The 26936-nt window shown below is 42.5% G+C and overlaps 1 protein-coding gene across 1 annotated transcript; it reads left to right on the top strand.

Moving 5' to 3' along the window:
• Positions 1–2842: 2842 nt before the first annotated feature.
• Positions 2843–23843, top strand: LOC132881099 (E3 ubiquitin/ISG15 ligase TRIM25-like). The gene is made up of 6 exons (XM_060913829.1): positions 2843–3468; positions 21941–22036; positions 22195–22428; positions 22561–22732; positions 22927–22986; positions 23120–23843. Exons 1-6 carry the CDS (start codon positions 2878–2880, stop codon positions 23647–23649), a joined length of 1683 nt encoding a protein of 560 aa, XP_060769812.1. The 5' UTR covers positions 2843–2877; the 3' UTR covers positions 23650–23843.
• Positions 23844–26936: the final 3093 nt, after the last annotated feature.

The raw sequence follows: 26936 nt of genomic DNA, 5'->3' as shown, positions 1-26936 counted from the left end.
TCTAAATTTGTGTCTCAGTAGTCTGTAGTCTGCAGTCTTTGGCGCGCTTTAGTGCGTGACGTTACATTTTGTTACATTTTATTCTGGTACAGTTGTGGGTGTTTGTTTCGCGAACCACATCCACCATGTCTCTTACAGCAGGCTACTGTGCGCTCATTTATTTCTAACTTTATTTCTATCCATACATTAATGTAGGCCCACGATTCCGACAGTTTATTATTTTATTAATATTACAAGGCCCCTTTATGAGGCCCCTGATTGGCTGTGGCCCAGGGGCTTGAGCCCCCCGAAGCCCCCCCCTTAAAGCGCCGGTGGCTGCCGATGTCGTGTTCATCCCATATTCAGCCTGAATGATGATTGGCCCGCAGATAGAACCTTAGAAATCCAGGTTTATCTGTGAGTTTGGGATTTTTATTCAAATATTACAATCAAAGCTTTGCAGAATAAAAATATAAGAGCACAGGAGAATAAAGTTTCCCCCAGTGATGAAGTTTCTGTGCTGAACTCATTTTCAGACAGAAGCTTTTAATACTGAGGTCAGGATGTCAGCAAGCCGCTGTATTGATATGCAATGGGGTTTTTCTCCACTTTGGATGGATATTTTTAGATTATTTAATCTGTGGGAAATACCTACAGTGTCTTAAATGTGTGTTTGTGAAACTCACTGTAAACCTACAACTGACTTTTTCCTCCAAAAAACATCTCTTTTAATGTTGTCATATATTGTCTGTGTGAATAATAATGATAAATCTGTCTCTGTGAACTGGATCTGTCTGTGGTCTGACTCCTGATTTAGATTCTAAACATGATTGTTGGAAAAACTTTTTTTTAAATCCATTTCATTTTCAATCAAATAAAGCAACAACAAAAAAAAAATCTGTTCCAGTTGTCTATTCTGATTGGTCAGAAGGGTGTTGATTAATTTTCTAGAACAGCAGCTCTGACAGTAGTGCAGGTTTATATTCATGGGCTTGCTCTAATATGTTCTTGTTTCTATAGTAACAGCTCATTGAAGTGAAATTATTTTAGACCTGTGTGTTCACAAATAAAAATGAAAGAAACGTGTGGATGAACACTAATATTTAACCTGGGCATTTCTCCTCCAGACCACCAGAGAGCACATTTACACATTTTGAATCAATTCTTCACTTCCTCCACTCATTTCCTGTTTGTTGTTATAAAATCCACATGGACCCTTCAGTAACAGTGAATCCTTTCAGTGTGTTAGTAAATCTTCTCAGTTGTGAGCCGTGTTTATTCTGGATAGATCTCCTGTTGATGATCTCGCCTTGTCTCTGCCTTTCCCTTTGATTTTAATGATATTTCTGGTGGATGGGGTTTGAACCCTGCACTGACTGGGATTAGATAAAGTCTTGTGTTAACACTACTTGCAGATTTCTTTCTTTTGCCTTTCAGGAGATTCATTTCAGTCTGTTAACAATGTTAAAATGACCCAAATAGGCCATGGGCCCAGTATGGTCCATGTGCCCAGTATGGTCCATGTGCATGCCCCCCACAACTCTACAAAACAAGATTTTTTTTAAAAGCATTGGGGTCCTCTGAACATGAAATCAACTGGTAACAGTAAATATATTGGTTCTCACTATTCATTTTCCTCAAATATTGGATTGCACCCCAAAACGTTAAATTTTCGCCAATATTGTGCCATAATTTTTGTCCTCGTTATGACTTCCACTCTTGTGGCTCGCTATGGTCCGATTATCATATGTAATATATCAAAAGAAAGGTAATTGTTTACTGGTTAAGATGATATACGTCAAGTTTAGATCTGATGGTGCTAAGTATTTTAAAATTTAGACCTAACAGTTGTACCCCACTTGTCCCTGTGCTATTCCGAACAATCAGTGAAAATTTTAATTCCACATAATACCAAGCCACAATTAACTTAATAAACATTAATATATTTAGGGACAATTTACATGATTTACAGGCGGATTTACAAACGGAAGATGCGACAAAAAGACCTAAGACAGTTGAGCAACTAGAATCTTACATTAGACAAGAATGGGTTACCATTCCTATCCCTAAACTTGAGCAACTTGTCTCCTCAGTCCCCAGACGTTTACAGACTGTTGTAAAGAGAAAAGGGGATGTCTCACAGTAGTAAACATGGCCTTGTTCCAACTTTTTTGAGATGTGGTGTTGTCATGAAATTTAAAATCACCTAATTTTTCTCTTTAAATGATACATTTTCTCAGTTTAAACATTTGATATGTCATCTATGTTCTATTCTGAATAAAATATGGAATTTTGAAACTTCCACATCATTGCATTCCGTTTTTATTTACAATTTGTACTTTGTCCCAACTTTTTGGAATCGGGGTTGTAAATGATCAATAAAACATGATCTTTTTATCATCTAAACCTTTATCTTTCTGGCTGCTGATTCATTAATATCACAACATTCTCTTCTGTATTTCCTGCACAGAAAGTTTCTTCCTGAATTCGACAAGAAAGAGGAGGGAATGTGTGAATTAGTGAAGGTCAGAAGTGTGTGTTGTGATGGAGAAAACAAAAGAGATGGCTTGTGTTTGTGTTCAAACCCTTTAGATGAGAAGAGAGTTGGACTTCTAGATTTTTCTGAATGATGATTTTTTTTTTTACTTTTGTATTGGACATTTTAGTTGAGTCCACTGAATCAACTTTCATAAAATGTCATGAAATTAATCCGAATCAGTGCGGCTACATGGGTTATATTTCTGCACTGAGGGGAGATGAAATGGTTAATAGAGGAGTGTTCATGACCTCTCTGTGTTTGTGCTCCCCCTCTTCCTCTTTCACACACAGAAACAGGAAGTGACTTGTCATTTCAGAGAAAACAAACTGTTCTCTTTCTCTCGGTGTGATTTCAGGAAAATGGCCGAGGCCAGTATTTCAGTAGCTCAGGACCAGTTCATGTGTCCAGTCTGTCTGGATCTCCTGAAGGATCCGGTGACTATCCCCTGTGGTCACAGTTTCTGTAAGGTGTGTATTAATGGCTGCTGGGATCAGGAGGATCAGAAGGGCGTCTACAGCTGTCCTCAGTGCAGATACACTTTCAGTACAAGGCCTGTTCTATGCAGAAACAACATGCTGGATGAAGTGGTGGAGAAACTGAAGAAGACTCAAGTCCAAGCTGCTTCTCCTGCTCACTGTTACACTGGACCTGGAGATGTGGAGTGTGATTTCTGCACTGGGAGAAAACACAAAGCCATCAAGTCCTGTCTGATGTGTTTGGCTTCGTTTTGTGAAACTCATCTGAAACCTCATCTTGAAGTTCCTGCTTTGAAAAAACACACATTAATTGAACCTTCAGCAAAACTCCAAGAGAAGATCTGCTCTGAACATAACAAGCTGATTGAGATCTACTGTCGTACTGATCAAACCTGCATCTGTTATTTGTGTACGATGGATCATCACAAAGGTCACGACACCGTTACAGACGCAGCAGAAAGAGCTGAGAAACAGGTGAGAACTAGAAATCTTTCCAGAATTAAATCATCTTAATTATAGTTTCCCATCTAGAAACAGGTGCTTTAGTCAGTGATATGATTTGAACTTTAATTTCAATGTGTGTCTCAATCAGAAGGATTCTGTAAAAGCTGATTAAAATTGTATGTGTTCTGGCGAACAGAGTGTTAAATTTATCTTCAGTGATGGTCGTAATCTGGTTAGGGGTGGGTTTCCTGATAAAGTTGCCCTTTAGAGCTAAAGAGAGAGTTGAGAGACTCTTGTAGAACCTTGAGCAGATACGCAGAGCCTTTATTTTTAAATAAATTTCTGAGTGGATAGTATCTCCATCCTTGACTCTTGTATGCTGCTTAAATGGGAATAAAAAAAAAAAATTATAATTATTTTTTTTTTTTGAGAGTTAAAATCTATCGCCAAGTTGGCATTCGAGCTGCCCCGATGATCCAGCCAGTCCTGCGTGCGTGATGTCATTGCGGTAACCGGTTTTAAGGCTGAGGCCTTTTACAGCTATAGACCAAAGTCATATAAATAAACATTTATGGTGAAAGTAAGAAATACCATTACCGACTTGCTAAACTAAGACTGATTTGAACTGTGGGTGGTAAAAGAGAGCAACTGGACTTGCTTGAAGATTCTTGAAGACGTTTCACCTCTCATCCGAAAGGCTTCTTCAGTTCTGTCTGACTAATAGGGAGTATCGGGTATTTATCCTCTCATGGATGAAAAGCAATCCAAAGGTGTCGAGTCATCCTGTTGGTGTGGGTCACTGGGGGCTGGGTGTGAACGGCCTAGAGAGTCGTTGAGGTGATCAATGGGTTGTGGTTCTCTCTGTTCTCATCATGCCCCTTTTCCACCAAACCAGTTCCAGGGCTGGTTCGTGGCCAGTGCTGGTGCTGGTTCACAACTCATTCAACTTGCGAGCCAGCTGAGAACCAGTTTGCTTTTCCATAGCTCGGGGTGCTAAGGGGAGCCACGTCATTATGTCGCTGTATACGTCAGTTATGTTGCTGTAGACGTCACTTACGTCGCGGTATACGTCAGTTATGTTGCTGCATTTGCATAAACCTTGGTGCGAACATTGAAGCAACAACAACAACACGGAGAAGAAGCAGCAGCAACAACAACAACAACAATAATGGATGACTTCGCGTTTGTACAGCTGCTGCTTCTCGTCGCTTAAAAATGGCGATCTTTCGCGGTCTTGCTATTGTTGTTGGTCTTCACAACTCTGCCCCCCCCCCTCCCCCCCCCCCCCCCCCCCCACTGACGTAAGCGGTTCTTTCCTCTGGCCCAGCAAAGAGTTGGTGCTAGCCTGGAACCGGTTTTTCTGGCCCCAGAGCCAGTTCTTTGTCAGTGGAAACAGAAAACCCGGTTCCAAACTAAGCACTGGCCCGGAACCAGCCCTGGAACTGCTTTGGTGGAAAAGAGGCATGAGTCACTGAAGACAGCTGGGTTTTGGTGTGCATTCAGTTGTCTGGGAAGTAGAATAGATAGAATAGAATAGAAAGCCTTTATTGTCATCACACAGAGTATAATGAGATTCAGAGCTGCTCCATAAAGTGCACACACACATAGAATAAAAAGAAAAGTTATATACAAAATACAAAAACTACTATTGAACTACTAGTTACTATATACAGACACATTTGTATAGGTCCTGCATGGAGAATACACCCAAGACAAAGCACAGTAGATAAAACCTTAAGGGCAAGTAAAGTGGCTGATAGTAGCAGCACTACTAAGTGTGTCAAGGACTGCATTGTAGGTGGCTGATAAATGATGTCTTAGACAAAAATGGCTTCTTTAACTCCTCGCTCATACCAACGATCCTCTCTGGCTAAAATGCGCATGTTGCAATCCTGAAATGAGTGTCTTTTGTTGTTAAGATGAAGATAGACAGCAGAGTCCTGGCCTGAGGAACTGGCTCTCCCGTGTTGAGCCATGCACCTGTGAAGCGGTTGTTTTGTTTTCCCGATATACAAGTCCATGCATTCCTCGCTGCACTGAATTGCATAGACTACATTGTCCTGTTTGTGTCTGGGTATTCTGTCCTTAGGGTGGACCAGTTTCTGCTTCAGGGTGTTACTGGGTCTGAAATGTACCGGAATGTTGTGTTTGTAGAAGATCCTCCTGAGTTTCTCAGATAGACCAGAAATGTAGGGAATGACAATGTTCCTGCGTTTGTTCCTGTTATCCTCCTTGTCCATTATGTTCCTTTTTCTGCTCTTGAAGAAAGCCCAGTTGGGATACCCACAGTTCTGAAGTGCTTTCTTGATGTGATTCTGCTCCTTCTCTTGTCCCTCTACCGTTGTAAGAATGTTCTGAGCCCTGTGTTGCAAGGTCTGACTGGTCCACCTGAAGGACAGAATACCCAGACACAAACAGGACAACGTAGTGTATGCAATTCAGTGCAGCAAGGAATGCACGGACTCGTATATTGGGGAAACAAAATCGCTTCACAGGCGCATGGCTCAACACAGGAGAGCCAGTTCCTCAGGCCAGGACTCTGCTGTCTATCTTCATCTTAACAACAAAAGACACTCATTTCAGGATTGCAACGTATGCATTTTAGCCAGAGAGGATCGTTGGTATGAGCGAGGAGTTAAAGAAGCCATTTTTGTCAACCTGGAACGGCCATCACTGAACAGAGGTGGTGGTCTAAGACATCATTTATCAGCCACCTACAATGCAGTCCTTGGCACGCTTCCCAAACAACTGAATGCACACCAAAACCCAGCTGTCTTCAGTGACTCACAGGAGAACAGAGAGAACCACAACCCATTGATCACCCCAACAACACTGTAGGCCGTTCACACCCAGCCCCCAGTGACCCACACCAACAGGATGACTCAACGATACCTTAGGATTGCTTTTCATCCATGAGAGGATAAATACCTGATACTCCCTATTAGTCAGACAGAACTGAAGAAGCCTTTCAGATGAAAAGTGAAACGTCTTCAAGAATCTTCAAGCAAGTCCAGTTGCTCTCTCTTACCACCCACAGTTTACTATGACCACGATGACTGAGGCCCTGTCCACACGGCAACAGATTCAGGTGACTCCGATACAATTGCTTATCGTTTAGGCCTGGCGTCCACACGGCACTGGCGTTTTGGGTGCCCAAAACGCAATCTTTTTGAGAACGGGTTCCAGAGTGGAAAGATCTGGCAACGTTGCCATTGTGAAGTCGTCTGGATGAGTAGAACGGATTTGTTTACGATGACGTCACAACCACATGACTGTGAGTGCTTCACGCCGGGTAGAAGTGTAACGAATATCACCAGGATATCACCAGGAAAAAGCCTTACAGAGCACTAGTGAGAGTGAAACACGAGCTTGGATATTATTATTATTATTATTATTATTATTATGTTCAGTGTTAGTTCACAGTAGTAATGCAAGAAGCAGAATAGTGACAGTAATAGTGAAGCAAAAACATGCAATTGTACAAACACTGCAGCTCTACAGCAAAATATTCATTTATGAAATGGTCTGATTCTTAACATCAGTAGTGCCAATGATCTTCTCATTGCGATGCGAGTTGTCAACAAATCCTATAACTTGGTTCATGAAACACACTTACAAAATATTTTCACTGTGAATATTTATTGTGTAATGGTGCAAAGTGAGAGAAAGAGAGAGAGACTCTGCCCTTAGGGCAGAGTCAATCCCGCCAGCAAAAATAGGGAAAAAAAGGAGCGATCTCACCTCTTCAGATGTTGGTTTAAGTCCGACAATACATTCCTCAAAAAGGGCGCAGAGGAGCAAATTAATCCATCAACGTGTAGCATTCAATTTATTCCGGACCATTAAAGACGCCGCCTTCCGCGTAGAATCATACGTCATCCTCGCCACCATATTGGATAGGTCAAAGCGGAGAATAAAGATTAGCTGCGTTTAACTGTACCAACAGGTTTGCCGTCCAAACGAGATCACATGGGATTACCTTTCACAGGTGAGAAACAACAAATTAATCCATCAACGTGTAGTATTCAATTTATTCCGGACCATTAAAGACGCCGCCTTCCGCGTAGAATCATACGTCATCCTCGCCGCCATATTGGATAGGTCAAAGCGGAGAATAAAGATTAGCTGCGTTTAACTGTACCAACAGGTTTGCCGTCCAAACGAGATCACATGGGATTACCTTTCACAGGTGAGACTGGAAAAATACTTTTCATTGTATTTGGTCATTATAATGTAATTTTACGAACAGATTTTCCTGACTTTGTGGCTAATATGAAGTCTCGCGCATAATAGTTTATGCGCATGCGTCCTTACTTCTATTGTTCTGGTGTCTCCGAAGGGACCGTCTTACAGCGCCCCTAGAGGTGTGGCATGTGTATTGCATCGTTTTCAGCAAGCGTTGCGTTGCCATATGGACCTGATATTTTACTGATCGTTGCCCATTTGGACGCGATATATTTTTAAATAACATCTCGTTGCCGTTGTCGTGTGGATGTAGCCTGAGAATCTTCACAGACAAGACTGATTTGACTTCACTAATTGTGGGTTGACTGTCATTAGAACAGGATAGGTGTTATAACTTATACAACATCCATGTACATGCATGCATTTTTCACTGATAAAACGTAAAAAGGCTAATTAAATAATCAGATGAACTGAGACAATCACATTCTGAAGCAAATTAAGTAATCTTATACTGGTAACTTAAACACACAATACAAGTTACATGTATTATCTAAATGCAGGTAAACAACGTGTTGTTTGTTTGTTTGTTGTTTTTTTTTATCCAAATGAGAGTTGGAGCTTACTCGTCTGTGTTCTCGCTTCTTGAAGGCCGATCTTGTGGCCGATTGTTTTGAAACAATCTGACTTTCAGTTGTTCATTCAGTTCTCCGTTCATTCACTTCTTCCACGTAAGGGCGAGATGGCAGCAATATCCAGTTTAGAAATAAGACAGCTGCTACACTCATTCTCTCCATATGGAGTACTCCGCCATTACTGCTTGGCTTGGGCAATTACTAAAACCTGGGATGGAACGGGACGTCACCGGTTTTAGCAACAACGGCGGGGAGGTCACTGCCTGAACGATATGTCTTGTCCCATTCCATCCTGGGTTTTAGCAACAACCCTCAGCTCACGCTCCAGGAGGACTGATGCAACTGAACTTTGCTTTTTAAAATAAATAAATAAATTTAAAAAATACTTTTCCTTTTCTTGTTGTTTTCTTTATTTGTTGATACTGCACCCTCTTTCAATACGGGCTTATAGCCAACACTCCCCAACAGATCAGAGGTCTCGTACGAGTCTTCAGTAAAATGAGCAGAGGAGAGACCACTTCATAGGTGCCCAATGTGCCCGTGAACTTCTCGCAAAACGCGTCCAAATCTTTGCAGTTTGAACATTCTTGGGCCATGAATGCAACATAAATCCACCTTCTGTCATGTTGCTGCACTGGCAAGCAAAACATCTACATGGCATGGCGATAAATTAGCTCAAAATGGAGGATCGGCGTTGCAGTTAGCTCTGTGTTTTAGTATAGCAGAAATGGCGATGAGACCGATAGACTTCCTGTTGTGACGTTACGGACATCAAGATCATTCACTCAGACCACTACCTATATCAATCACTTTAATCATAAAAATTACTATATTAGATTTATTGTTAACGCTGAAAACTATTCCTGTGCCATTCTTGAGGTCTCAAGTCATTTATAAACGAAAGTGAGGCCATGGCTCTGCGTATATGCTTTGAGGAACGAACGTTGTCTCTGTATGTGGTTTTCCCGAACACGATCGTAAGAAGGAGTCTAAAGAGCAACAGGACGAAGAGCGTCTTTACAGTTCGCGTCCCCGATATAGGCATTAGTAGCTGCTAAAGGCATTAGTAGTTGCTAAATCCCAGTCGATAAGGTCACATGGTGCTCATTTTTAACCAAAATCTAATGAAATATAAAGGATTTCAGTGTTTCCCCTAGAAAATGTTTGAAGGTGCGGTGGCAAGACCTGCGCTCAGACATCCCACCCCAGTACGAGGATAAAAACAGCCAACAGCACAGAAGGCTATATATAGATTAATCCATCGGTCATGACTTTAGCCCACAACATGCCAGCACATAACTGCGCAGAATAAAATGCTAAAACAGCCAACAGTACACAACAAAAGCACCTCGGTAGTAGGCTAACTCAACTTAAACAACTTGCTTGTATCAGTACCAATGCAGTATAGAAACATTGAAAACAGAGGAAGCAGTGCACTCGGCAGTGCTAATAGAAGTAACCAATGACTTACCCTTAAAACTTTCCAAAGGCCTGCCTGCGTCTGTCATTGGCCTGCACGAACTCCTTTGCGATGGCTGTCATGTCAGTTTGTTCCAGAATGTCACGGTGAATATGGCAGTTCATCAAGTCATTCAGTCTCTTTTGTGTCATTGTGGATCGGAGGTATGATTTCAGTCGACGAAGTGTGGAAAACGAACGCTCTGCTGATGCCGAGGGCACGAAGGCCAAAAGCCAGGGCACCGAGGCCATAAAATAAAACAATGATTTTAAGTTCATGTCTATAACGAATTTAATTTAAGGACTAATGACTCTTCTGAGGAAGATTGGAGTCCCGGTCAAAACTATCAAGCAGGTAAAGAAACATCTACAATATTATGTCTGAAGATAAGAAAATATTGAACACATCTAAACTTATCAACCCATCACTCACTTCAAAAATTGTAAAACTTATTAAACCTATATCCTCCCATAATTTCTGTTCAATTGACACCGAATGTGCAAGAGCATCTTCAGACTGTACTACTATGCAGATTTTTGATTAATCAAAACTGAGCCAGGAGTTCATCAAAATGTTTGACTGTAAATGGAACATATACTAGCATTCAGGGTACTGATTAACCCGTAAGAGCCCAGACCGATTTCTCAATCAAGGAAAATTATTGAGGAAATAAAATGAACTAAATAGGCGACAAAGAAAACATCTCTGACCTTTTATTTTTTAAAATAGCACTTTCATGTCTCAAGATCTGAAATATTAAATTGCAAATTTGCGGAACACTGCAACACTATTACACTGTTAACCCCAAAGTTCATTCTGTGCAAACAGTTTGAGTAAATTCCACTTTTAAAGATTAGTTTTATTGCATTACTTAAACAGTATGAGTATATGAAGAGTATATGAGACAGTCATTGGGTGTACTCATTTTTGTAATTTAAACAAACTTAAACTATCATGTTTTACCTCAGGCCACAGTGCTGCCCTGCTGTGATCGGCTCAAAACTCAAGACAAGTTGAGCTGACGGCTACAGAGGAAGTTGCGCCATTTTCTAATTTATACAGAGCAATTTAAGGTCTTTGCACTTTTGACAGCAAGCTAATTAGCATGTTACCGGCTACAGTCGAGTCGGTACTCAGCACGTTAAAAGTGGGTCAACGTTGTAACGACATAACGTTACTGTACGAGCAATGCTTATTTAACGGCAACAAACTTAAGCCCTATATGTTGAAATTCCTGTCTTATTCGTTCGTTAATTTATCACACAGTCTTACCTCAGTCAACTTCTTCCCTCCTTCTGTGAAAATTCAACGTCAGACGCGGACACAAGTGGGCGGGGGATGCGTTTGATCCAAGTCTCCTGATTGGCTGGTGATAGATTGGTGGGCGGGGAATGCGTTTGATTAAGTCTCCTGATTGGCTAGTGGTAGATTGGTGGGCGGGGAATGCGTTTGATTAAGTCTCCTGATTGGCTGGTGATAGATTGGTGTCATTATAGCACGTCGGAGCGGTTCATGCCAGGCTCGAGTCCGCTCATCTCATCTCATCTCATTATCTGTAGCCGCTTTATCCTGTTCTACAGGGTCGCAGGCAAGCTGGAGCCTATCCCAGCTGACTACGGGCGAAAGGCGGGGTACACCCTGGACAAGTTGCCAGGTCATCGCAGGGCTGACACATAGACACAGACAACCATTCACACTCACACCTACGGTCAATTTAGAGTCACCAGTTAACCTAACCTGCATGTCTTTGGACTGTGGGGGAAACCGGAGCACCCGGAGGAAACCCACGCGGACACGGGGAGAACATGCAAACTCCGCACAGAAAGGCCCTCGCCGGCCACGGGGCTCGAACCCGGACCTTCTTGCTGTGAGGCGACAGCGCTAACCACTACACCACCGTGCCGCCCTCGAGTCCGCTCAACGTCAAAAAATATTGGTTTAGCCTATTTTTTTAAAATAGGACTGCCTAGGGATGCTACGGAATTCCTGAAGGTGCGGCGGCCCGCCGCAGCCAATTGTACATAGCAGAAACCCTGGATTTAAAATAAGATAATATATAGTATCATCTGGAAGTATTACATATATAATGTGGTAATTAATTAATTAAACTATTTTATGTTTTTGGCAATTTTTTTTTATTCCAAGTGCACACACAGAGAGAGAGAGAGAGAAGGAGGGAGGTTTTGATCTGTGTGTAGTGTGTACCAAAGGAGGTTTAATATATATTCAGCCTTATATTTCAGGAGGTCAATTCAACCTCCTGAGGTACACACTACACACAGATCAAACCCCCCCCCCCCCCCCCCCCCCCCTCTCTCTCACACACACACACACACACACACACACACACACCATTAGAGGTGCAGAAATGTGTCTCATTTATAACACTAAATTAGTTAATCACTTGCCTAATGGGGCTAAATTTGATTAAAATATAGTGATATAAATGTGACATTCTGATATCCATACATAATTCCATAACATACTGAAATATATTCATCGTGTTTTGTGTATATTTATTTAATAATTAACAGAGCTGGACAAAGAACCCAACTTTATTATTTAAGTCAAATTACAGATCCCACTAGGCAAATGTTACTCCGATACAGGTTGGACAGTCAAATTTTTACTTCAGTTAAAGTACTGCAGTATTTGCTTTTAAAAATACTTAAGTATTAAAAGTGCATTTTCTGTCAATGCATTGTTGTATTATAGCCACAACGCTTACAAAACCTAATGCCTCTGAAACAACCGACTGGATTTACTGACTAACTTGTAGAACCTGTAGAATAAACGCCTGGTAGAATGTTACAAAATGAAACACAACTGAACTGAAAAAGACCCATTGTCATTTTTTTTAAATTGTAACCCTCCTCCCCACTGCCACAAAGCAGCATGGTAGTGTTCTGACCCAGCTCTGGCAGTGTGTGCACACATGTATGTGTGTGTTAATCAGGAAGACAGTGGAATAGCTGTAAATGCAGCTTGCTCAGAAAATAAAAAGGACAATCCAACCTGATTAAAACCCAGATCCACACCTCGAGCTTAATAACGGCCCAACAGCAACTCTGATTTAAACAAGACAAAAAAAAAAAGGTGCAAGACCATCATCTGACATCAAAACAAAAAATTCCAGCAATTTGTTGTGACTGACTAGTACAATACTGTCCATCTCACAGGTCTCACATGCGCGTGTGTGGAAGTGTATGTATTCATGAACATATGAATCTGCCTGTGGAATCATGCCAGTGAAGCTCCACCTGAGATGCTCGCAAAATCTTTTCAAACTTGAAATCATATTGGGTCGCTAACATTACTAGAAAAGAAAGATTTCTATATTTTGTTTATTTGGCAAGATTATGCTAAAACATTTCTGAAAGGACTTCAGAGAAGTTAACGTTATTCATGATGGCGGAACTCTGTTTTGACATGCTAACTGACAGTGTCCAGGTTAACTAGCTATGTGTAAACATTAGCTGTGGACAAGACTATGGCAACTTGGCGGGCAAATCCATAGAAAGTCATTTGACTAATCAGACTGTGTAGCTATTGCAACGTTATCGTTAGCTCTAAAGCACAGACAACTTCACTGCAAGCTTTCTCTTGGAATAAAACGTTTATATCCCTCAGTATGCTTCTGCAGGTCGGATGGTGAGTTTTTGTAGGCTGTGATGTACTCCGTTTTAGGCAAAGAAAGCAAACATTTAAAATGAAACAACTCTTTATTCCTTTCAGAAACTGAACCATGGGTTCTAGCTATAGAACCATGGGTGTGTGCATTCCCCAGAAGAACCGCCTCCTTCCATTCTACCATCAACTGATCATGTTAAATAATGCTGCGGAGAAATAACTGATCTTGATTTTATCCAGTCTATGGACGTGACGTGACCCTAGTGATTACTGATAGACTGTCTCAGTGTCACCTGCGAAAAAAACAATCACGTTTTAGAAAAGAAAAGAAAAAACATCCACTTTCAAAGCTGCTTCATAGTAACGAGTAACGAGGACCTTGATAGAAATGTAGTGGAGTAAAAAGTACGATATTTGTCTTTCAAATGTTAGTCATAAGTTTCCCAAAAAAATAATACTCAAGTACAGATACTCAAAAAGTGTACGTAAGTACAGAACTCAAATGTACTTCGTTACTGTCCACCTCTGATAATTAACTCGATGTACTTGCAATGTACAATAAAACAACTAATTTAACACCATCAGCAGATTCAACACCAGTGTTGTTTTTGGCAGCCATTTTTGATTTAGTTTTAGTCTTAGTCTTTTGGACGAAATGCTTATTAGTTTTAGTCACATTTTAGTCAATTCCATCCTTGATAGTTTTGGTCTAGTTTTAGTCGACGAAAACTAAAAGGGTTTTAGTCCAGTTTTAGTCATTCATTTTAGTCAAAAAAAATTACTTTAAAACATTAAATTAGGCCAATACAGAGATAGGAAATTGTAATCGAGGTTGACAGGTTGTGCATAACATACTCTCAAAACAGTGTCTCAAAACAAACTTGTTTCACTTGTATGTAAAAAGTATGTCAAATATTTGGGTTTAATAATCGATGACAATCTTTCTTGGAAGCCTCATATTGATTTTATTCGCAACAAAATAAGCAAGGTTGTCGGCCTTTTGGCCAAGCTTAGACATTTTATTCCACTACATACCCTTATGACATTATATCACTCTCTGATTCAACCTTATTTAGGTTGAATCAGAGAGTGAATCACCACCATCTTATATAAATATAAGATGGCGGTGCGCATGGTTGCAGCGGCTTATGGCTTTCCTTTTCAGTGCTCTTTTTTTGTTTGTTTGTTTTTGTATTTCTTTCTTGCTTGTTCGTGCACCATCAGTTCTGCGAACATCCAGTACACCCGCCAGACACTTTTAGCCATTGGTGACCAATACCAGATATCTGTTTCGAGCGACTTTCTCTTCACGCATAACATCCCAGATGACATAGCGAGACCGCCGGGCTCTCCGTGGATTGTTGTCGGGTCTAGGAGGCGGCGCAGATGGAGGAGAGAGAGAAAGCAGAAGCGAGGCCGCAGGTCTGGTGCTATGCTAAGGCTAAGAAAACAACCACACAAGCCACCTCTACTGAGCCTGTATCTCTCCAATGCCAGATCCCTGGTGCATAAAACGGATGATCTGGAATTACAACTCGCTGGAAATCACTATGTTCGGGACTGCTGTGTTTTAATTATCACAGAAACCTGGCTTCATCCAGAAATACCCGATGCTAGCTTGCAGCTAGCAGGCCACACTCTGCTCCGCTGGGATATGAATGAGGACTCCGGTAAGAGCAGGAGGAGGGCTCTGTATTTATGTGCATGATAATTGGTGTAACAACGGAACAATTATAGATAAACACTGTTCCCCAGACCTCGAGTACATGTCTGTAAGATGCCGGCCTTTTTTTCTACCGAGAGAGCTAACTGTAGTGATTGTCACAGCTGTGTATATTCCACCTGACGCCAGTGTAAACACAGCACTCTCTCTCCTGCTGAACACCATAAACAAACAGCAGTGGGCACACCCTGACGGTGTTCACATACGGTAATAGCAGGAGACTTTTTAATAAGGCCAACTTGAAGACTGTACTGCCGAAGTTTTACCAACATGTTAAGTGTTCTACTAGAGGGGAGAACACTCTGGATCATGTTTACTCCAACATCAAGCACATGTACAGAGCCATACCCCTCCCCCACCTCGGCCAGTCAGACCAACTTTCCCTCCTGCTCTCCCCAGCCTACACCCCCCTCAGACGCAGAGCCAGGCCCACCACAAGGACTATCACAACCTGGCCTGAAAATGCACTCTCCAAACTACAGGACTGCTTTAAACACAGACTGGGACTTATTTGAACACCAGGAGCTGGAGACATTCACAGGAACGGTGCTGGACTATATAAAGTTCTGCATTGGGAATGTGACGGTGGATAAAAATTTCCGGGTCTTCCCAAACCAGAAACCCTGGATGACCAGCCAGGTCCGTTCACTCCTCAGGGCTCGCGATGCTGCCTTCAGGTCAGGTGATAGAGCTCTGTACAGAGCCGCTCGAGCTGATCTGAAAAGAGGAATAAATAAAGCCAAGGCGGACCACAGGCTGCGCATAGAGTCCCACCTGTCCAGCAACAACACACAGGAGATGTGGCAGGGCATTCAGGACATCACAAACTTCAGAGACTGTGATGCACCAACAGGAGACTGGAATGCGCCGCTAGCAGAGGAGCTAAATCGCTTCTTTGGTCGCTTTTGAAACATCTCAGCAGCACTCATCTGCTCCTGCCCTGCCCCCACCACCACACAGTTCCTACACCACTCCTTTCACTGTACAGGAGCACAATGTCAGATGGGTGCTCCTGGCAGTGAACCCCAAGAAAGCTGCCGGCCCAGATGGTGTACCTGGTAAGGTGCTCAGAGCGTGCGCCCACCAGCTTGCCCCTACCTTCACCAGGATCTTGAACCTCTCCCTGGCTCAGGCAGTCATCCCGCCCTGCCTAAAATCTGCAACAATAATCCCAGTGCCGAAGAAGTCTCCCATCACCAGCCTGAATGATTGCCATCCTGTGGCCCTCACCCCGGTAATCATGAAGTGCTTCAAGAGACTAGTTCTTCAGCACATCAAGGACCACCTCCCCCCAGACTTCAACCCCTACCAGTTCGCATATTGCACAAACAGATCCACAGAGGACGCCATCGCCGTAGCTCTCCACTCTGCGCTAAACCACCTGGACTAGCAGCAGAGCTACGTCCGCATACTCTTTGTGGATTACAGTTCAGCTTTTAATACAATAATCCTGGACATCCTTATTAGAAAACTGGACACTCTCTGCCTCCCCCCCTCTCACATGTGCCTGGTTAAAGGACTTTCTTACTAACCGGCCCCAGACTGTGAGACTTGGACCCCACTTCTCCTCCACCTGCACGTTGAGCACCGGCTCTCCACAGGGCTGTGTGCTGAGCCCCCTCCTGTACTGCCTCTACACCCACGACTGTAGTTCGACCCACAACAACAACAACCTCATCGTCAAGTTTGCTGACGACACCACAGTGGTCGGACTCATCTCAAAGGGAGACGAGGCAGCCTACAGAGAGGAGGTCCTGAAGTTGGCAGCCTGGTGTTCAGAAAATAACCTCGCTCTGAACACCAAGAAAACCAAAGAGCTCATTGTTGACTTCAGGAAGCACAGCACCGACCTAGCCCCCCTCTACATCAACAATGTGTATGTGGAGAGGGTCCACACCTTCCGGTTTCTCGGTGTCCTCATCTCTGCCGACATTTCCTGGTCAGTAAACATTACAGCAGTCATTAAGAAGGCTCAGCAGCAGCTACACTTCCTGAGAGTCCTCAGGAAGTACAACCTAAACTCCAACCTGCTGCTGACCTTCTACTGCTCATCCATCGAGAGCCTGCTGACATACTGTATTACAGTATGGTATGACAGCTGCACTGCTGTAGACAGGGAGAGGCTCCAGAGGGTAGTTAAGGCAGCACAGAGGATCATTGGCTGCCCTCTCCCCTCCCTGATGGACATTTACACCTCCCGCTGCCTTAGCAGAGCTAAGAACATTATCAAGGACAGCTCCCACCCTGGCTTTGATCTGTTTGACCTGTTGCCCTCAGGGAGGCGCTACAGGTGCATCAGGACAAAGACAAACCGATTCAAAAACAGCTTCTTTCCAAAAGCCATAACCGCCCTGAACTCGGATATGCTCTGACTTTGTCTATTTATTTTACTATGTGACTCTCCTCATGCAATAATTTACAATGTGCAGTACTTTATAAGGTGACTCTCTCTGTGCAATATTTTTATAATGTGCAATACCTCACTCCATAATGTGAAACCCAACACATTCACCTCACCTCAGGACTGTGCACCTTACATACAGCACATGCACCTCAGGACTGTGCACCTTACACACAGCACATACACCTCAAGTCTGTCCTACCTTACCTTATCTTGCAATACTTCATAAATATGTAATATTTTATTTTATAATCTATCTCATTATCACATGTGATTATCACTATCACATTTTATTTTATAATGTGACTATCTTGTGCAATAATTTAAATGTGCAATACTTTATATGAGCAATACCTCACTCCATAATGTGTAATGTGTACCAGGGGTGATAGTGGAAAAAATTCCTGAGCCTGAACTTTTTTCCCTGCCCGGGAGGTGAGCAGCATGAGGGTGCTATGTACTGTATGTGACACACTTAACACATAACTTGTTGGCCCCTAGGCCCAGATATACTGCATGTCTGTGTATAACCCTGATCATCGTTATTGCCACGTGGGGTTCAGGGGTCTGTTCCCCTGGGAGAATTATTTTTTTTAATTAGTCCCTTAAATGATAGATTGTGGTGAATTTTGTCGAAATAAATGGACAACATTCAGACATGAGATGAACAAACCCATTATAAGCCTATATTACAGTAGCATCTTCGTGCAGAGCACCAGAGCTCTCGGGACTGGCAGGCCTGTTCAGTAATCCATCCCTGCTTTAACTCGTCACATACCTGCCGACTTACTGCCTGTACAGCATATGAGACTACAGAGACTACAGCCACACCGAGAAAGGTCAGCAGGTGGCAATTACAATACTCCAATGCAAACTAGGAACTGATCAGTAGCCTAACAACTGACTAAATTATGTGAACAAGGACACATTCATTTCTTTAAAAAATATAATAGCAAAATATGCACCATTTATTTTAAATACTTTTTGAAACAGTTACAGTGCAACAAAACCATATATAATACTACAACCCTAAATTTGTTTATTCAAAACAATTTGCTATTAAGATAAAACTATTTAACGGAAAACTAAAAAATATAGCTTACTTCAGAAAAATTACCATTCAGTTCCATTAACAATGGCAATAATTTAAAGTGCTTCAAGAAGCCCAGATTTCTTTCCCCTCATTACTGCACAGCTGTCCAGTAGAATACTGGTGACGTGTCCCCGCTCCAGCCCATATGACTGCAGGACATCTTTCAGTTCCTGCATCAATGCTGGGGCATTTGCTATGTTTACTCTTTTGCTGGCAAAGTGCTGCGTTTTTACACTGCCTGCATCCTCGTCATAAAATCGGACCAGAATATTAAGAATTTTATCCATCCTTTTGTCCGTGGCCTCATCGATATTGAGTGAAAACATGGCATTCTTTAGCTTGTTGGACAGATTTTTCTTAAACTCTGGCGAGATGCCGTGTGTAATAAGATAGCTTGCATGCTGCCTTGAGACGGACGGATGCGTGAGGGCGGGTTTATCCTCCACTAATTTCTGACACAAAGTGATAAGTGGATGAGCGATAGTAAACGACAGGTCAAACTCAGCAATGAAGGAGCACAAGCAAATTTTTAAATCAGCCACGCGATCCGTCATTGAGGGTCGGATATCTGCAGGGCTGTTGCCCCCGGCAAACGTGAGGTGTGTTGGGTTGCTCGGATAGCTGCTGATGACGAGGGTCTAATTCGTGCCGTGACGGCACTGTTTTCCCACTAGTTCCATATCATGCGAATTCCCTTTACTGTCTATCTGCGCATCTCAGAATGACACAGGACAATGGGCGAACTAGATTTTTTTTTTCCCCAGCCACGGTACGCCGGAAATCCGGCGCGGCGCCGGAACGCTATCACCCCTGCAACACACACACCTCAGGACTGTGCACCTTATCCCCCTTACACACTCCCCCTTACACACGCTGTTTGCACTGTTATTGGAGATGCTTTAATCTCATTGTACATGTGTATAGTGACAATAAAGGCATTCTATTCTATTATTTAACATATGGTCTTAGTTCTTGGGGACAGGCTTGTAAAACTCATTTTCTTCTATTTCTAGTATCCATTCTTATAACACTAGGTCATCTTACTCCAAGAACTTATATACTCAGTATTCTCGTACAAATCTACAGAAGAACTCATTTTCCCATGTTGGTGTTAGGGTATGGAACCAGATTCCAACTTCTATAAGATCTTCATCTAAATTGTCGTTCAAGAAAAAAGTCAGACACCACCTTTTTTCTGATTTAAGTAGATATGGATATGATGTTGACATCTCCAAACTTTCTTTCTACATAACTTCATATAAGAGCTATATATATTTATTTATCTTAGTTTTAACTTTAAATATTATTTAATACCATGCATGAATTATCAGTATAAGTATACCTCTCTCTCTCTCTCTCTCTATTTTTTTTCAATGTTATTGAATGATATATTACTGTACCTTTTATATCGAAGAACAAGTATTGTCTCCTCCTTTTCTTTTTGTTACCAAATAGTTAATTTGTCAAGTATGTTTTATTATCTTTCATACATATCTAAGTATTATATTAATTCATATAAAATATTTTTTTTCTTTGTAAACATGAGTCTGCCTTGATTAGCAGTGCGCTATTTGCAGACTCATGTAGTCTATTATATGTTTATATGTAATTGAAATAAAAGATTGATTGATTGATTGATTGATTGATTGATTGATTGATTGATTGAAGTGCGCATGCTCTCTACATAAACACTGTCTAGTGCAGACATCCCAAGTCTCCTGGAAATTCCGGGAGTCTCCCGCATATTGATAGTGGCTCCCTGATGCCTGCAAATTGGAGAATATCTCCCGGAATCTAGAGCAAGTGAGCAAGAGCGTGCACGCGAAACATTAACGTCTGCATCGCGCATATGACAGAGTGTGCGAGGGAGAGCGAGAGAGACTGTTCATGTAGCGCATGCTAGACAAAGAGCATCCTGATTGGTTTACAGACATCCAAACTCATTTCAGGGAGCTGTCGTGACATCCCCCTTGCTGATGGGGAAAAAAGTCATGCGTCACAACACCTCCCTGAAATGAGTTTCTGCAGGCTGGGATGTCTGCTAGTGCGCATGCTCCATTGTTCACAGACTTGTGTTTCTGCCTCCATTTAACATGTCGCAATATATTAAGGCACAGCAACAGGTCTGAAAAGCTACATTTCCCCCCGTATGTTTCACAGTAACTCAAATATAGGTCAATATATGACAAAGCATTCAGTTGCTGTCCCACCAATAATCCCTGCAGGACAAGTTTTACTCATGACATGTTAATTGAATTTAAGTTAGCTTAACCAAGCCAACTTTAGCATGAAGCTAGCAGTCCCATTCATTTTCGCCAGGTCACGGTGTTTTGGAAAACTTCAGAGGAAATTCATCACAGCCCGATTGTTGAGTGACCTTAACCAAAGCTAGCAAATGTATGCATGACTTCTTGTAATGTTAACTTACCATCGCAGAAATAGCAGCATGGTGAGCCTTTAGATGACTCTTGAGGTTGGTTGTATTCTTGCCACATAGTTTATAGCCACAGCGTGTACCTCTGTCTCCCACTACAAGGCATTCTGTTTTATTTCTGCTGGATTATGTGTAAAGTATGTCCATAAATCATTGTGTCTTTTCCACCCACCAAGCCCATATGCTGGCGTTGCAGCCGCCATGGTCCATGAACTGTGTGCACTGTGCCTGGTGGGTGTGGCCAAACAAGGACAGGATGCAGGTGCATTGCTGATATTTTCAGCATTTGGCAGACAGATTGCACGCGCCGTTGGAGGAAACGCCATGCATTTTGATAGTCCTATAGCCAACCCACTAACATTTTCATCTCATCTCATCAACGAAAACAACAGATACGTCTCGTCATATTTTCGTGATCAAAGAGTTATGTTTAGCTCGTCACTGTCTCGTTTTAGTCATGAAAAAAAGGTGCGTTGACGAAATCATTTCGTCATCGTCATCGTTCACGAAAACAACACTGTTCAACACCAGTTTCCCCCGCTGACTGTGAGAGTCTCTCAGAGTCGCATGCGCATTCTGTGGATTCGGCAGCGAGCGAGTCAATCTTTGTTTTGAATGAGCACTCCGGGTCTCTCGTAAATTCCGAGCAAACTAAAGGACGACTTGTGCTACGATGTTGTTCGGGAAAACCACGTTAGCTTGATGATGGATCTTAAGAGGTCATTTAAAACTCTTTTGGCCTTAAGAGGCTTTTGGGAAACCCAGCCCAGATCAGTTAGTGAATATTTCTCACACACACACACACACACACACACACACACACACACACACACACAGAGTACATAACCTTCAGAGCGAAACATGAATGTACTTTGAACTGACATTAATATGGAACCAGTTCGCTCGTACTGTATAAGAAGCTGAATGTATTTTATTTGTCCTCAGAGTGAGTTAAAGGAGGAGCAGATGAAATCCCAGCAGAGAATCCAGGAGAAGCAGAAGAAGGTGCAGGAGCTGAAACAGACTGTGAACACTATAAAGGTGAGCAGTGAGCAGAGACAGAGCTGCTCCTAGAAACACACACAACATGGACAACGAGTCATTTACAGTCCCAGTAAGAGAGGGAATGATAGATGAGCTTTAAATCGTGTGTGTGTGTGTGTGTGTGTGTGTGTGTGTGTGTGTGTGTGTCCTAACAGCTCAGTGCACAGACAGCAGTGGAGGACAGTGAGAGGATCTTTACTGAGCTGATCAGCTCCATGGAGAAAAAGCGCTCGGAGGTGACGGAGCTGATCAGAGATCAGGAGAAGGCTGAACTGAGTCGAGCTGAACGACTCCTGGAGCAACTGGAGCAGGAGATTGCTGATCTTCAGAGGAGAGTCACTGAGCTGGAGCAGCTTTCACACACACATGATCACATCCATTTCCTCCAGGTAACACTCACTGTCTGATCTACAGAGCCAGCTGTTCCTCACACACTCTCTAAAACACCTCTCATTAAGGGAACAATAAATGTCCCTGTCTGACATCACAAGTGGGTTTTACATTTCATTTGTTTTCTGTAGGTTTTAGCTTCTGGACGTCGGTCTCCTCCATTTGACAGACCAGATTTTCACACATCCATTGTCACTGTCCATCAACATCTCTCATTTGATGGAGTGAGGAATTCTCTCTCAGATCTGAAAAAGAGACTTGAGGAATTCTGTGAGGAGGAATTCAACAAAATCCCTCCACATGGTAAGAGGAGCTGTTCCTGCTGGAGAAACACAGTGATGTATTATTTCTTAGCGATGCTCCTGCTTTCTTTTCTGCAGACACTTTATTCACCTGACACTTTGAAAACACTGATTTAAAATTAATAAACTGACTGGATCACTTTAAACTCTTTCCGTCTTTTACACAAACTCATATTTCCATTTTTCTCTCCACAGCTGCAGCAATTCAGATCATTTCAGAACCAGAACCACAGAGCAGAGAAGAGTTTCTGAAATGTACATTTAACACACACACACACACACACACACACACACACACACACACACACACACACACCACATAAATATATTATGTGAATTAAACCCAACATGTTCACATTGTTCAGTTTGTTTCTCTCTTTTATTTTAGATTTCTGTTATCTGACTCTGGATCCCAACACGGTACATCGTCACCTCATTCTGTCTGAGAAGAACAGAGCGGTGAGAGTCAGTGTGAGAGAGCAGCGTTACTCTGATCATTCAGGGAGATTTGACTCCTGGTGGCAGGTGTTGTGTAAGGAGAGTGTGTGTGGACGCTGTTACTGGGAGGTGGAGTGGAGCCGTGCTGATGGTGTATCCATATCAGTCTCATATAAAGACATCAGAAGGAAAGGATTGGGTAAAGAGTCTGAGTTTGGACGCAACAATCAGTCCTGGAGTCTGTGGTGTTCTTCTTCTTCTCTCTGTTTCTGGCACAACAACATGAAGACTGTTCTCAGAGTTCCATCACCCTCCAGAATAGGAGTGTATGTGGATCACAGTGCAGGAACTCTGTCCTTTTACAGCATCTCTGGCATGATGAAGCTCCTCCACAGAGTCCACACCACATTCACTCAGCCTCTTTATGCTGGGTTTGGGCTCTATTTGGATTCTACAGTGAGATTGTGTGATCCAGAATAAAAGTATGTAGTGTTTTCTGTAAAATTCCTGCACGTTGCCACGTTGTTGCTCAGTCATCTATTTCACTCGAACACAATCCAGCTGCACAAAAAACATTCATTTTAATATTTTAATGAAAACAGATCACTGTCAGTTTGTTGATGTATATGGTGATTTTTCTATGCATACTGAAGTAAAGTCTGGTGTTTCACAAAGTTCTGTCTTTGGCCCACTGTTTTTTTCTTTATACATGTTACCTCTGGGTGATATTATTCATAAGCATTGTATTAGTTTCCACTGTTATGCTGATGACACACAGTTGTATGTTTCTGCAAAGCCAGATGAGAGACACCAGTTTGATAAAATTGAGGAATGTGTAAAGGAGCTTAGACACTGGATGCTTATCAACTTCCTTCTGCTTAATTCTGAAAAGACAGAAGTACTTGTACTCGGACCACATGCAACTGGAAGTAGGTTTTTTGATTACACAGTAACTCTGGATGACCTTTCTGTTTCTTCACGTGCAGCAGTAAAAGATCTCAGTGTGATCATAGCATTCCAACACGAAATAAAATTCTTCCATGATATTATTGAGAAAGCTTTTGAATCTCACCTGAGATAAAATGATTACAGCAAACACGAGCTGTCTTGGTTTTAGCCTCTGCTAGATCAGCCCTGCCGATGTCGTTCAGCAGTGCTCGTCTCCTCTCCGTACAAAGCCTCAGAGTTTACTCGCCCTCTTTCCGAATCATGGACGGAATTCTAAAAAATGGAAACATGCCATGGTCACAAGTACTGTTGTGACCACAACCATATACAGCACAAAGATATGGCAGAGCTAAAAGAATGCTCAAAGCAGTGGAAAAACAAAGAGAGTTGCGCGCGCGTGACTATGTTTTGTTTGGAATGTCACTTGACCCCGCATTTGTATTTATATCCACCAACATGGCTGACATCCGGGTTTCTATTTTGCTTTGACATCATTTGCATGTCAAGAATAGTCCGACTTGAGACCTGGATATTACGATATCTTCCTATTTATATGGTTATTACTCATTTTCAGAGGGGAATAGGAGATATTTAGGTGAGGAAAGTACTCTGCATTGCAGCGCTGATGTCACAGAGCGCGGTGGAGTGCTGCATATCCGCGCTTTGGGGAAAGTCCTGAATGGGTTTTTTTCTCCACTTTCGATGGTTATTTTTAGATTATTTAATCTGTGGGAAATAACTACAGTGTCTTAAGCCTCACTCACAACCCCCCGTACGTGCTGCTCCAGGCGGTCTACGGTAAAAAATTTGGCAAAACCGTGCTTGAGACTTGCGTGACACTTGCGTGTGTTCAGCGCCGTAGAAGGTTGCAGACTGCCCGTGGAGACTTTTGGTCCTGCACATGCAAATTCTACGGGTCTTGTGACAAATCAAGAACGCATACACTACGTACGGGACCCGTACTCCTTTTGTACGCCTGAACCAAGTCAGCAGCGCGGCTAGTAGGGGCTTTTTGCGATGACAGTAAGTCACATAAGTGACGCATGGTCACTGTATGAGTGACGTGCCTCAGAAATACTACACAAGTATTCCACACTTGCTATTTGTGTGGCCCGCAAGACAGAAGTACATCTCACTTTCTACCCCCATGTGTGACGCGCACGCAGCGCACGCGACCTGCACACAGCACACGCGACCTGCACGGGACACGAGGGGCAAGACTGTGGGTATATATATTGGGGAGGAACCAAGGAACCGATCATGTAGCGTGTAGCATTGTAGAAGGGAAGAAGACCACCTCATTTGCTGTTTTTATTTGGGTATATGTTAATTTACCATGCAAACGTCAAATAATAAAACATGAGTATAAGGGAATAACGCATTTTATTACATTGTAAAAAAAATCCCAACTAAATAGCCCAACAGTTTGAACACTGAAACACACTTTGACTCCGAGCTGCTGTCCTGCTCCTACTCCTGCTGAGTGGTGGGATGGGGTGTCGGGATGTCCTTGTCCTTATCACTGAGCATGGCACAATGGCCTGACAGCGATGATGGGATTGCAATGTCCTCACTTCTGGGCATCTTTAGCTGAAACATACATGAAAATCAACATATATAATATTAATTACATAAGCATATAGATACTGAAATGAATGTTTAAAGCATGTGTATTATAGTGCAAGAGGTCTAATTAGTATTTACGTGTGAAAATCCCTCTGGTGGGGCGCTGTGCCTTCTGCCGGCTTGAAGGCATACTTCTCCCTGTCCGTGCAGGGCTCGCCGGTGCTGCTACCATCATCATCAAATTCCTCCTCCTCCTCCTCCTCTGCTGTTTCAGGCTGGGTTACTTCACTTTTGCTCGCTTCTTCTTGGGTCCCATTTTCTAAACTTTAAACTGAAAATTTTTAATTTTTCCCATAAAATATCCAATGTTCTTCAGTCGAAAGAAAGATGTAGAATGCTGCAGACACACTGGTTTACCACTCTGGTTTTTCACACTCCTGGCTTGCATCACATACAAGTTATGAGTGATTGTAACGTGCTAATCACATGTGTCACGCATGTTTCACAAGTGCGGCCCGTACTCATAGTGCAGGAAACTGGTAAAATGCAAGTCTCACACACTCTACACTCACTGATCACATGCTTTCAGACATAGACTTTCCACAGGCCTCGAGGAAGTCAGGTGTGCAACCTGTACTTGAAAAGTACTTTGCCCGGACTCCTCCTTCAAACTTTCCCCCAGGTTCACCCAGACCCTGCGGCACAGCTGCGAGCTACCAAACCCTGTGACCCGGACGTGTCCAAAACATTTATGGTGGGCTGTGAGTGGGGCTTTAAATATGTGTTTGTGAAAATCACTGTAAACCTACAACTGACTTTTCCCTCCAAAAGACATCTTTTAATGTTTGTTTTGTTATAAAAACACCATGAAGTCACTTATTAAAATAAAAAATGTTCTTTCAGCGTGTTGTTATTGCACTGAACATCTCTAGTCTCATCTCAATGTGGGAACTAACCATGACGGTCTTTTCTCAAACATCTGAACGTCTCCTGTCAGCAGTAATATCACTCAATCTCTTCCTCCCTCTTCTGGTGGTTGCGTGGAACAGCAGCAGTTCCTGATGGAAACCCTGCTGAGGTGTTGATGATGGTGTCTGAAGCAGCTTGGAGGTTTTTAAACTGTTTCTGACAACTGTTTGTGTGTGAATGTCTCCAAAACGAGTTTCACAGATTTATCTCAACACAGGGTGATTATGTTCCTATAACAGCACATCTCAAAGTATTTTATTCCTCTTACACTAGAGCAATCCACC

This window comes from Neoarius graeffei, chromosome 2 (assembly GCF_027579695.1).
Source record: "Neoarius graeffei isolate fNeoGra1 chromosome 2, fNeoGra1.pri, whole genome shotgun sequence".
In the NCBI taxonomy this organism is placed as follows: Eukaryota; Metazoa; Chordata; class Actinopteri; order Siluriformes; family Ariidae; genus Neoarius; species Neoarius graeffei.
The sequence above is the reverse complement of the archived record's forward strand: the minus strand, read 5'-3'. Positions and strand labels throughout refer to the sequence as shown.